This window comes from Sturnira hondurensis, unplaced genomic scaffold (genome assembly GCF_014824575.4).
Source record: "Sturnira hondurensis isolate 20B ecotype Veracruz unplaced genomic scaffold, ASM1482457v3 Scaffold0021354, whole genome shotgun sequence".
NCBI lineage: Eukaryota > Metazoa > Chordata > Mammalia > Chiroptera > Phyllostomidae > Sturnira > Sturnira hondurensis.
Window position 1 is genome coordinate 18,900,845 of NW_028093985.1, and position 12,915 is coordinate 18,913,759.

Sequence of the window (12,915 nt, forward strand, 5' to 3'; positions counted from 1 at the left end):
ATGAAGGTAAATAATATTAAATTGCAATGGCATTTAAAACAAATTCTCTGGAATTTTCATAGAAAAGAGTTCCTGTTTTCTAATTCATAAGATTTTTTTCCAAGAAAGCACACTAACTATCTAGTATGTACAGAGTGTGAGATCACTACAATAGAGAACAAATCTTCTCAAATAGATGGAGCAGATTTTAAAAGAAGGGGAAAAGCAGCTAAATGGACGCTCAAGACAGCACCGCTGTATCCCTTTGAGGTCGGTGGGCCTCTCAGCGACTAAGAATTTGGAATAAACCTGGTCCCATGAGAAAATAACTTCAAAGAAATATATTAAATATACGAAGTTCTCAGATTTTACAAATGGACAATTAGTCAATCACATGAATGACAAAAACAAAGTAGGCAAGTGAATGCATCTAAGAGCCTATTTTTAAAAGTAAATTTCTTAATTTATATTTGTTTCAAAATGACTATTCAAAACCAAAAAGCAAGATTATTAATAAAAAGGATTTAGACATTACCCTCCAAAAGAAAGACTTCACAGAGAAATAAGATCCAACCACTTCATTTTTTGAGAGGTCCTAAAAACAAACAAATATTTAGCTAAATTTTGAGGTGTTCTTGAGAATACTTTATTAGTCCAACAAATTCAAAACAAATAAAAATGCCAAAATTATATATTCTAAAGAGATGCTGGGGCTTTATAAATTGTGAATTTTCTTCTCTTGAATAAATTAAAGCTTTCATCTTATTCATATCTGATATTGGTAGTAGTAAAATGTAGACAGGATAATTTCAGTAATTTTTTGAAGAGTCTACTTACCTCTTAATTCTCAACTGCTGATTAATATATCTGAAAGTCTAACATTTTATTTTAGAAAGAACTGCTTAAACATACCTTATGCATATCTTATGCATTTGAAATAAGTCAGATGATATCTGTTCCTTTTAACAAAACAATATAACATCACAGACCTTCAGAGTATTTTTAAAGAACAATAGCAAAAATATTACTTAGAAATACATACCTAGTCAAACACATACCTGGTTTAATTTCTTACTAAAATCTTCCTAGTGTTATTATATATATATATATATATATATATATATACACACACACATATGTGTATACGTATGTGTATATATATATATAAATGACTTAGTTAACTTGAGCTTTCTAAGATAATTTAAAAGAAATGAACACTGAGCAAGATGACTGTTGGGCTGGAAACAAAGCAACTAATTCATGTTGGATATTTTGTTACTTAATCCTCAGATTTCATAATGCAAAAACAGTTCAACTTTAGAAAATAAAAAACATAATTACATACTTTTAAATAGAAAATTTGAACTACATGGATCGTTTAAACTTTAATGTTTTGCCTGCTATACCTGGGTGTCATTTATGCTAAAATTAAGGGAAATCTATGACAATTATGGGAAAGGATCAACCTTTGACATTGTGATAAAGAGGAAGCAGCTTTATAACTTCTTCGATCACGCCATGATTTTGTGTTAGCAACTAAGGTCTCAGTGGTCCGGCCTCTCAAATCATGCCTAATGCATAGTAGATGTTCAATAAACACTTGTTGATTGACTGTTAGCCACTTGGAGCTTTAGTTGGTTGAGGATACATATTCCTTCAAGTAGGATAGCAACACTATCTGAAAATAACAATAAACTAAAGTCCTTTAGGGTACGCAACAACTTGAATAATTTAAGTTTAAAAGTAGGGTTATATCAGAGATCACTTATGCAATCTACCTGTGCTTTTTACATGAACTCTATTTCTTAAAGAAACTAATTACATTTTCCCAAGTCACCTGCACGGGGTTTGGTTATGTAGCATGACTAATGGCGGAGGTCACAGGGAAGAGGTCTTGGGTTCAGGTCATTTGTTTACCATCACTACAAAGTTATAATTCATTTACATAATCAGTTTACAGTCACAGCTCTCACCTGTCACACTGAGCACATTGTCACATCAGTTTCTGAAGACAATCCTTAAAGAAAACACTGGTTTACGAACATTGGGGCAGAAACCTGAGATGGAATGACTGCAGTCTTTTCTCGATGCTACACTATTGTTTAACTCAAAAACCTTGTTCTAATTTTTAGAAAAGATGCATGTTTCCTTTCCTATTGCCAATTCTTTTCTTACTTTGATTCTCGGTTCTTTTTCTAACTAAGCAGCATGTTAAGCAACATGTGAAAAAAATTTCAAGTATCATATTAAAGAAATAATTGCTTGAAGTCTCATTCCACAAATATTTTCCCCCAGAATCAATAGCGTAAGCTGTACACCTAACAGTAAGTTTATCTTAATGTAAAATGTGTTATGGCAACATAAATGGGTGTGAAAGTCTTGGCTCTCAACTCAAGACAGTCACAAGTAAGACAACCATTTAGAATTTAAAAGTATTGTAAATTCATTTAAATGTTGCTTGCTCTAAGGTAACTAATACTGAAACCATGCCAACTCCATACTTTTCATTCTTCCTCAGATAAACACAGAGGATAAAGACCTAATTACGTAACTAGTATGCAAAGAGCAAATGGGATTGATCAATTTTGGGTGGGGAGAGATTTCATTGATTAAGGTTTTTAAAATTTAGTTATAATTAATAGAGGAGTATAGTTAATGGAGGTAAAAATACAGTCCTGTAGGAAGAGATGCTTATGCTGCATCTCTAAGAGTGCGCATTGCTGCACTTTGGAATTCAGGGGCTTTAACCACGAGGTTGACTTTATGGCATTGACAAGTAACAGTGTTGGGAGTGCAGACAGGGGCAAAGTGAGCGTTTGAACCAGTTTTATCTTTCTTTCAAAAACATGCAAGCGCCTCATTTTTCAAGTACATACGCATAATAATTTTAAATGAGGCACCAAAGAAAAACCATTCTGGTCACTCACAGTTGACAGTACTAATAACCAGGAAAGTTTATACTTGCTGTTTTTACAAAATTACCTATTTATTATCAGGATATGAGGTCTTTGTAGAAAGGATCTGATCATTGTTAAATAATGACCATTTTTGTTTTATTATGTCTGACTGACCATATGAGATGCTTAAAATTGTTTTCATTGGTGTCTCCACCATTTGTTAAATTTAAGCAGTTAGATGTTTTCACCAATTGTTAAATTGGTGATTTTTAATGTGACATCCAGGATGCGAGGTTCAACCATGCCCTGCATACTTACAGAGTTGAAAGTTGTTCTCTAGTTTAAGTTAATAATATTCTTGCCAAAAGTCTTATTAAAATTACTTCATGCAACCAACGAGTAAAGTGTTTTATAGTTCATTAAAATTATGCTAAGTGATTATGATGAAATCTTTATAAAAAAAGATACATTACTTAAAAAATAAGCCATTAAATAATAGAAGGTATGCTAATGAGATGTGACCGCAGAGTCCATATTATATTACTCAAAGAACGAACACTTCTAAAAAATAATTCTAAACTTATTGTTGAGAATATGAATTGCAACATGTGCATACATTATCACAATGGTTATTTCTCATACAATTAAAGTGATTTGTTGAAAGCATGTAAGTTTGTTATTATAACATCCACTGATAAACTCATTCTTTGCAAATACACACATACATAGTGTAAAATAATTTCTGCTTACTGTCTATAGATACAATTATTTCATTATTTTTCCATTTTTTGTTTGACCCCACAAAATTCATTCACAAAATAAATATATATCTTCTCTTCTGAGTTCATGAAACTTTATTGTTGAATGATTTAACCTTAGAATAAGTTATCAATGATGAGCTTCTTCTAAAGAATAAAATATTGTACTAATTCAAAGTATTACCATTTCTCTGCCAAATGCATTGTCATGGAAGTAAAAGTCTTTGACTGGATAATTGTCCAGTTGCCCAAGTTTAGAGAGACATTGACCCCTTTCTTCTTAAAATAACATTTTTCTATAACTACTGAACATTGGGGAGAATTAAAAATATATATGATGGAAAGTGTGCTGATAGAAACACAGCCTGCTTTAAAGGATGTTACCACACCCAGAAGAGGCGATGTTACGGACTTCATAATTATTTACTGGCTTAAATACCATTCAAACACAGCACACATTTTACACATTCTTGTTTTCAGAAGTAAGTTTAAGTACACTTTTTCCTACTAATTATTAGGTAGTAACACATTTACTCCAAATAATATGTGTCAGCCCTGAGCAGCAATTACAATTTCCTTGCTGTCAAGTTGGCTATTCATCTTGTATTTTCAACAGTAAGTACAACCCCATGTTACGTGAGTGCCACAAACAATAAGACTTCCATTGAAAGAATCCATTATTGGCAAGATGATGAAAATGACAAGCAGATATTTAAGTGATAGGGAATTCCATGAGCTGATTCACTAGTACTGGGGAGTTGTGCATATTAAAAACATTATGTACGTTTAGCTTTTCCTTTCTCCATGGTTTTGGAAAAATACAAGGAAATGGGAAAAAAGCTCCATGGTGGAGAGAATATCTGACTTTATGTAAGTTTTTGTTACAAAGTTTATATTACTCAGATTTTATATTCACCACTGATGCTCAAAAATAGGCTGCATATCACAGCCCTGATATAAAAAGCAAAAAACTTCATTCCGTACATTAAGATTCTAAAGAAGAAATGACCTATTTGTATGAATTTGATTTTAAACATAGTTACATAAAAAATAAAATACCTATATTTAAATGTAATGCAAATAAATTATATCCTCTTTCCAACAATAAAAGAGGAAAAACCCTTATCCACACAAGAATCTTCAGAGAAGGTTTAAATAATTAAAAAAGAGATACATTTCCACAAAACAGTAACATAATAAACAGGAATGTAAAACCACACAGTATAGTCACTCATCTCTTAGTTTCTCAGGAAGCACAATTTTGCCCCCCATCTGCAAAGAATAAATTTTGAGACCCTCAGGGGATGCTGAAAACCATATAATACCAAACCCTATAGACACTATTTTTCTTATACATACAGATTTATGATAAAGATTAATTTATAAATTAGGCAAGTAAGAGATTAACAATGACTAATAATAAAATAGAGCAATTATAACAACGTACTGTAGTGAAAGTTATGTAAATGGGGTTTTTCTGTCTCTCTGATACCTGATCTGATAAGCAAGGTGGCTGGGAGGTGAGTAACCGGAGTGAAGTGTACAGCATGGATTCTCTGAACAAAGGGGTGATTCACATCCCAAGCTGGATGGAGTGGGACAGTTCAAGATTTCATCACACTAAGAATGGCATGCAATTTAAAATTTAAGAATTGTTTATTTCTGGAATTTTCCATTTAGTGTTTTTCAATTACAATCCACCACAGGTAAGTGAAAACATGAAAAGCAAAACCATGGATGAGAAAGGACTACTGAACTTGAACATCATCATAGTTCCTTTATTCCCTGGAGGATAGACTTGTGGGAGCAGTTTCAGAGTGTGAGAAGGATGGCAGACTGGTGGTAACAGAAATTTCAAACTTTCCCTGGATTTTGGATTTAACGTTCTGTTCTTGTGACACCAATATGGACAAATATGGCAAATATTTTAGGAGACAGGGACAATTTGAATGAATTATCAATTGTTCACTACATTCTCATAAAAAACAAATGAATGAACTGATTTTCTTTTATTCAGTATTCTATACCTGGACTAAATTTTATAGAATTGGAAATCCCTTATGCTAAAAATCCAAAAGCCATATTACCATATACACTAAAAATAACCTGCTAGTAACCCAATGAGTGCAGAGTTACTACAAGAAATTCTGCATCTTTAACAGCAAGCTAGAAAAATGTACCAGGTTGAATATACAAATGGATTATTAATAACAAATAAAATCAAAGAATTTTAGATATAAAAACAGTGGAGTTTGATATTTATTATTAATTTTTAAATATTTTTGCAGACCAAAGAAAAACAAGTGGATTTATGTTCAGTTCATTTATCATTGAAATTAAATTTAGATATAAATTAAATGAATTAAAGAATCTTTATGTTATTCTTTTTCACAATACAATAAAATGGATTATGCCCACTAATTACTACTAAATATTACATAGTATCCTGCTCTAGCATTGCATCTTAATTATATCTGGAAGAGAGAATACTGTCACATATTCATGAGTTATAAATTTTTATACAGATATATCATAGTATTGATACCAAATGAGGAAAGCTGACTTGCATGAATTTTTAAAAATATATACTTTAATATAACACTAATTTTGAAGTATAATTACAAAGAAAAACTATAATATGAAATACAAACAGTGCAAACATTTCTTCAAGACTTCTTGAAACTTTATTTTAGTCAATTAAAAAAAAACACAATGAACGCTAAATCAGAAATATCCAGCAAGTTTCCTTAAAATGCTTTGCATTTTTTTACCTTTTTTGTGAGCCAAATTATCTTTTGGTCATAATGCTACAAAAATTGGGAAGAAAATGTATAGTGAGACTTATTAAAGTGATGCAGAGATTACCATAAATGCAAAAATATTTTAAGTGTTTTCTTCATTTACAGGAATAAAAATGACAAAAATAAAAAAATTTTAACAGCATGATTCAATCAGAATGGGAAAAAAAGACTGTCATGTTCCAGGGTCTAAAAAAATTAGTCACTATTAAAAAAGAATACTGGCTTCTTAAATAGAAATTTGAGCAAACAAGATTTTCACAAACAAAATCCCTTTGATTTTAAGGAGTATTCACATAAAAGTCAATTTTATCTTGATACTATTTGTGGCCAAGAGTGGTACCACCATTGAAGAAATTAGAACAAATTAGAAATTTAGTTTATATCTCATATATTTTACAAGTTATAAGAGCCAGTAAATTATAGGAACCATAAACTCTTCTCACACCCCAAGAGCTGAAGTGAGAAGCAGCAATGATGAAAAATTGTTCTCGTTATATGCTCCAAAGATGTAGCAATATAGGGACATCTGAGCTTTGAAAACCTTAGCCTCCATGTTCAGTGAACAGAAACAGTACATTATATGAATTTTCTTCCTTCTCTCTGAAGTCAGTTCTACCCTCGCCTCATCATTTCATTACTGATCTAGAGCAGACATTTTCTAGACCCTGTGGTACAGGTAACAGAAACCAGATGCTGAGAATGATGCTGAAAGTGACCAGAGATTAGCAAGAGGATGATTTGGCTGTGACTGATCAGTGTGACTTCTACTTAATTAAAAAGCAACACATGGTTTGCTGAAAGTTTATGGGAAAAATAAATAATTGAAGAGTGATGAAATCCCATGGTATAAATTGAAGAGGTATGAAAGAGATTTTGGAAAGCAGCTGATTGATAGTTCTCAACAAGAAAAGCTGAAAGATCACATGCTAAGCATTACCTTACTTGATCTTTTCCAACTCTTCCTCATTAGCATTGTCTGTAAATGAAATAAAGCATTTTCATTATCTTACCACTCAAGTATAGAATAGGGCAGCCAACTGGTTTCTAGAGGAAGCTTAACATTTAAAAAGAAAACATTTTCTAGCAACGACTATAAAAGACAAAAATTGTTTTCCACGCACAGCTAGAAGCAGCACCTTTAACATCCAAGCAGTCTTTCTGGTGAAAGTTCATTTATTTAATTTTTTTTTGTACAGAAAAACAGTACATTTTAAGTAGAATGGCAATTTTTTAACTATCTTAATTGTTCACACACACACACACACACAAAACATTGAGTCTCATGACTGGCAATTGTTCCTTTGATAGGGGAGGTTGACGGTGTGCCATGACTTTACTAGGTATGTATTGGTAATAAGTTTTCTCTTCAGATGCATTCAAAGTCTGCTGCTTTTAAGGCATCTTAGAATTGCCTCTACTTTCAGTTAATCTTTGATTATATCAGGATCTGTGAAAGCTTTCAGTTGAGAAAAAAATGCTGCATATTGTGATGGTTATTAGATCTTCCTGCTAAATGTTTGGCCATAATGTATCCCTTAAACTAGTTTTGTGTGTGTGTGTGTGTGTGTGTGTGTTAGTAAGAAGTATTTATGGTTACAAACTTTAATTAAGGTTATGGAGATTTGTGAAGAATGCCCAAGATCATTGGTCATTGGTATAAGTCATAAAAATCCAAAGATTTTTAAATTTCCTCTTCGGTTTTAAAAATTTCTCAATAAACATTGAGGTACTAACTTTCTGATTAACCTGTTTACCCTCTCTTAGCTTTATCACTGTCTTTAAGGGAGATGAATTGGAGAATAGGGAATATTTGAAGCAAAGACTATAGCTTATAGAAATGCTTGCCATTATTTGTGTATCAAGAAAGTGCACTTGTGCTTTTAAGAACGATTTCTCCCTCAGCAGGATTCACCATAAAGCAGGGCCATTCAGAAACCACTCACAAATTACAAAAGTACAAGAAAGAAAAGATTTCAATATCAGACTAAGTCATATAGAAGGCAACCATTAGCCTAAACTAAGACAAGGAAGTTATGGAGATGTTCTAGGATAGAGAATGAGAAAAGCATAAAATTAAGAAAGATATTTTCCTCTTTTCCATGGATAGTGGCTTTATGGGTTATATTTTCTTTCTAGATGCTTTATGTTAAATTTTGACTAAAATATGGAAAAGTAGCAGATTTCCTAACATTATAATCATTCACCATTTTTCCCCAAATGGAGCTAGGAAACTGCAAAACATTGTTATTAAATACCATTATAGGAGGATTTTACATGTTTCCAAGTACTAATGTCCAATTCATTTTGAAGCAACAAAACCCACCATTGGGTTGTGGAGATGCACTCCCAGTGGACAGGTGATAAATGCTTGTTGATGTAAAATAAGTTATTGAAATAATCAGCATCATCGGCCCATCACCACCACCAGTACCACTTTCTCCACCATCACTAAAAGGCAACTGGAACCGAAACGCTCTTGTAGCATGACGTGTTCACATAAACTGTTCCATTAGGAGACAGATGATAAACGTTCAACTTTCTCAGAAAGCAGAGTTTCAATGGACAAAGAAGGGTAATTCCTAGAGACAATACTTTGAGTCAAATAAACAGAACAATTAAGAGAAATCAAAAAGTAAAATCTCTTCACTCATGGTCATTTACCATCACCATCTAGCATCTAAGAATCTTATAAAATTTCACTCTGTAAGAAATGTTATACTACAGAAAAGAAACTAAGAACTTTAGGAAAAGTTAAATTCCAGGGTAACGCTACCTACAGACTCACTACTGCTGGTCCAAGCCACACCCCCTGACTCAGACCGCTGCAGGCAACAGCTTTCAGTCTGTAAGACAAACCACAGGGCTGGCATTGTTCCTGTCTCTCACAATGGGCTTTACAAACAGGTTGCATGGCATTGTTTTTCAGACTGGGACACTGATCTGAACAAAAGGTAAGTAGTCCTTCCCCTCGGTATGAATACGGAAGATTTGACAGGCATGAAAACCAATTCATTATTTTCTTGATTCAGTTCCTTCGGTTCTTTTATTAGACCCAGTGACTCTCAAAATGGCCCTCGATCTTATCTAAAACGTTCTGAATCTTGCGCCAAAACAAGCTAAACAGTAGCTTTGAGTGTCTCACTCCCAAGTTCCTTTTTCTTTTCCGATGGTTGGGTTAAAGGTATATTCAATAAAACTGAAAACAACAGAAAAGTTTTGTTTTAAGTGAATTCAACAGACATACTATTAATGCTGTTACCTTTTCTCTTTGTGAGATATGTTAGAAAAAAAGAGTGTTTACAGAATGTTAAACACAGGAGGTGAAGCTAATTATAGAAAAAGAAGATCCATGTTTTTGCTCTATGAGCTTCAGCTGAGAAACATGAAATCGTTTTTGATAGTGTCCTTATCTAATATTATCATAGTGTAATTAAAATTCTTTATCAGGAGCTCAGCTTTATTTGAGGCCAATAAAACATAAGTAGCATGAAAAGGTGGCCTGTGATAGAACTGCAAAACTGATTACTTTTTTAAAAGATTCCACAATCTCAATCAAATTTTTGCTTTTATTTTTTGTTGTAGTGATTTTTTTAGGCAATTAAGTGTCTCTCTATATAAGGAAAATCACAGAATGGGTACATACAGATGGGTATAATCACAGAATTATAGTACATACATATGACAAAACATAACACAATTTCACAGGTGGATATTTTGCCAAATGTTCGCTATGAAGTAGTTCAGAAAATTTTCAAAAATAAACCAACATGAAAAAAAATTCATTCACTAAAGGCCAACTAGGGTCACATCACATGTTTCTTAGAATTTTCTATTTTTTAGCTTTAGCTTTAGCCAAGCAATTTGTAGGTCTAGACTATCTGAGATAGTGTCTAACACAAATGAACTCCCTTTTATTTCACAGATTCTCCAATGAAGGAAGTTGTGGATTGCATTCTGCTAGAAAAAGAGTCCGAAAGGACTCAGACACACTATCGGACCAAACTATCATACACAGGACACACATGTATGCACTACACATTTCCAAGCATCCAAAACAGAGATGACCATTGCATCATATGACTCTGCAGCATGTCCCCCATGAAGATTCTAATCTCTCATACACACTATGCCAGAAACTTAAAAAATATATACACATACACACATACATATACCTATACATATACATAGACTCATATATGTATATCTTCATATCTCAGATATTTTTCAAAGGACTCAAGTTGTGAACTCAATGGAGAAGATTTTAATATAAGCAACTATGAAATACTTAGGCCCTTAATTATACTATATGTCTTAAATTGCTATGATTACACATTGCATGTTTTAGAGGATTAAGAGATTTAGCAGGCTGATAGGTTTTTCCATCCATTCTTCAGTTATTAATCTCCAGAACTGGCAATCCATGCAAGGAGAAATTGTTCCAGCTGCATTATACACAGTATGTATTGTCAGTATTAACAATGTATGAAAAACTCACAAGCCAATTTAGATATCTTACCATTTTTCAATGCTAAGTACTCTATTTCCAGTTAGTCATCTCTCCCTATTTTGATAGCATTTTCTTACCATTAATGTTCCATTTCCTATTTGATTGTTAGGATTTATTTGTTAATGGCTCTTGAAACTCATATTGCATTCTCCATTTCATTAAATGTAAAATATTTAGCAAAATCTTTTAAACACAGGCATAAGAGTAAACATGTGGTTTTTAAACCAGAGTCTTAGGTCCCAAAAGCTTAAAAAGATTATTTCTGAGCTAAGAATGAAAGAGAACAGAGCTCCTAAAAGTTTCCGAGTACAAGTCAATGAAAAATCATCTTCTATTTCTTCCCTCTATATCATTCTAAATAGTGAATGGGATTGTGATCATTTAGTAACTAATTTCTGGTTTACTGCATTTTGAGTTGGGGTTTCTTTAAGGTTTGTTCCTGGATAATTTGTGAAAGTTCAGTATGTCATTTTTACTGTAGCAATATGTTACATATTTCAGGCATATAAGAATTTAATTTGAAGATATATTGGATCTCTGATTGTTTTTAACCAACAAACTTCAAATGTATGCCTGAGAAATATATTTAGAAAACATGAGACATGTTACAAAATGAAGAAGATATAGTGACCTACTTCTATTTTTTAAAATTATTTAATTATTTTTAAGTACAGTATTCTGTCCACTACTCCTATCCCACCCCACCCCCCATGCTCCCGGCTCCCTCCCATTTCCACCCTTCTCAGTTGTTGTCCATGTATCCTTTATATATGTTCCTCTAAATCCCTTCCCTATTTCCCCTGAAATTCCCTCCCTTCTGGTCATTGTCAGCCTGATCTCTATTTCAGTGTCTTCCAGAAATCAAAGGCATTTTTGTATACTAACAATGAATCAGCAGAAGCAGAAATCAAGAAAAAAATCCCATTTGATATAGCAAAAACAAAAATAAAATATCTGGGAATAAATCTAACCAAGTGACCTACTTCTAAATCATTGTCATCATTAGAAACCTTAGCCCTGGCTGGTGTGGCTTAGTGGATTGAGCTCCAACCTGTGAACCAAAGGGTCACTGGTTCAATTCCCCATCAACACAACCCACCTGGGTTGTGGGCTGGACCCCCAGTTGGGGGTAGGTGAGAGGCAACCACACATTTATATTTCTCTTCCTCTCTTTTTCCTTCTCTAAAAATAAAATTTAAAATCTTAAAAAAAAAGAAATCTTCAGACAAGTGATACAGACAGATATTAAGCCCATTCTCATTAACCTACTAATTTTAAGCATGCAAAAGGTAAATTAAATCATTATTTAATATTGTTTGTGACAACCTCAGGGATTTGTATATTGAAGGAAAAAAGATTTAAAATATTTTTCCCTGCATATTTGAAGCATCTCTTCAAATCCTCACAGATATTCATCTACAACCACTGAATAATTGTTAGGTTCAGAAAGCTGGGCTAGATTTTGAGAGAAGTCATCATAAGAAAAGTATCAGGAGCAATAAATGACATGTACATTTTTTTTACCAGTCTGATGGTATATAGGATACAGATGAGGAGAAGTACACTACAGATTTATTTTAGCTAGTGTAAGTGACACTGAAGAAAGCTTGTACTTATGAGAAGGTGACTTTTACAGGAACCACTACAGCATGAACCACTGCAGGAACCACTCCCAGCGTGGCTGGGACGGAGGGTACAAGGGAGGGAACACACGTTGATCCCTGGTGAACCTTGAAGTCCACCATATCGAGAGTTTCTCTTTAATCAGAGAAAACAAGTCACTGAACACTTAGAAGAAAAATGAAGAGGGAGGTATAGAATCTAGCACATGCTTAGTAGATATTTAGTAAGTGTTTTTTCTAAATAGGTGCCTACAAATGGCCCTTGCTCTTAGTCTTGAAAATCTTGTAACTAGTGTTGCTTAACAGTTTTAGAGATATGAATAAAATAGCTAAAGAACCGCTCCACGGACC

General features: G+C 33.1%; 1 protein-coding gene across 13 annotated transcripts in view; it reads right to left on the bottom strand.

Annotated features, from left to right (window-relative positions):
• The window catches only part of MCTP1 (multiple C2 and transmembrane domain containing 1), a 470,646-nt gene that overhangs the window by 204,242 nt on the left and 253,489 nt on the right, over nucleotides 1-12,915 (bottom strand). For 6 of the 13 annotated variants that reach the window (XM_037032112.1, XM_037032114.1, XM_037032111.1 and 3 more), the window contains exons 6-8: nucleotides 7,373-7,411; nucleotides 6,406-6,441; nucleotides 515-574 (exon numbers count right to left, since the gene is read on the bottom strand). In XM_037032112.1, the coding sequence (XP_036888007.1) occupies nucleotides 515-574; nucleotides 6,406-6,441; nucleotides 7,373-7,411 (135 nt within the window). The remainder of the gene's footprint in view (nucleotides 1-514; nucleotides 575-6,405; nucleotides 6,442-7,372; nucleotides 7,412-12,915) is intronic. The other 7 variants (XM_037032109.1, XM_037032113.1, XM_037032119.1 and 4 more) reach the window with 3 other exon arrangements.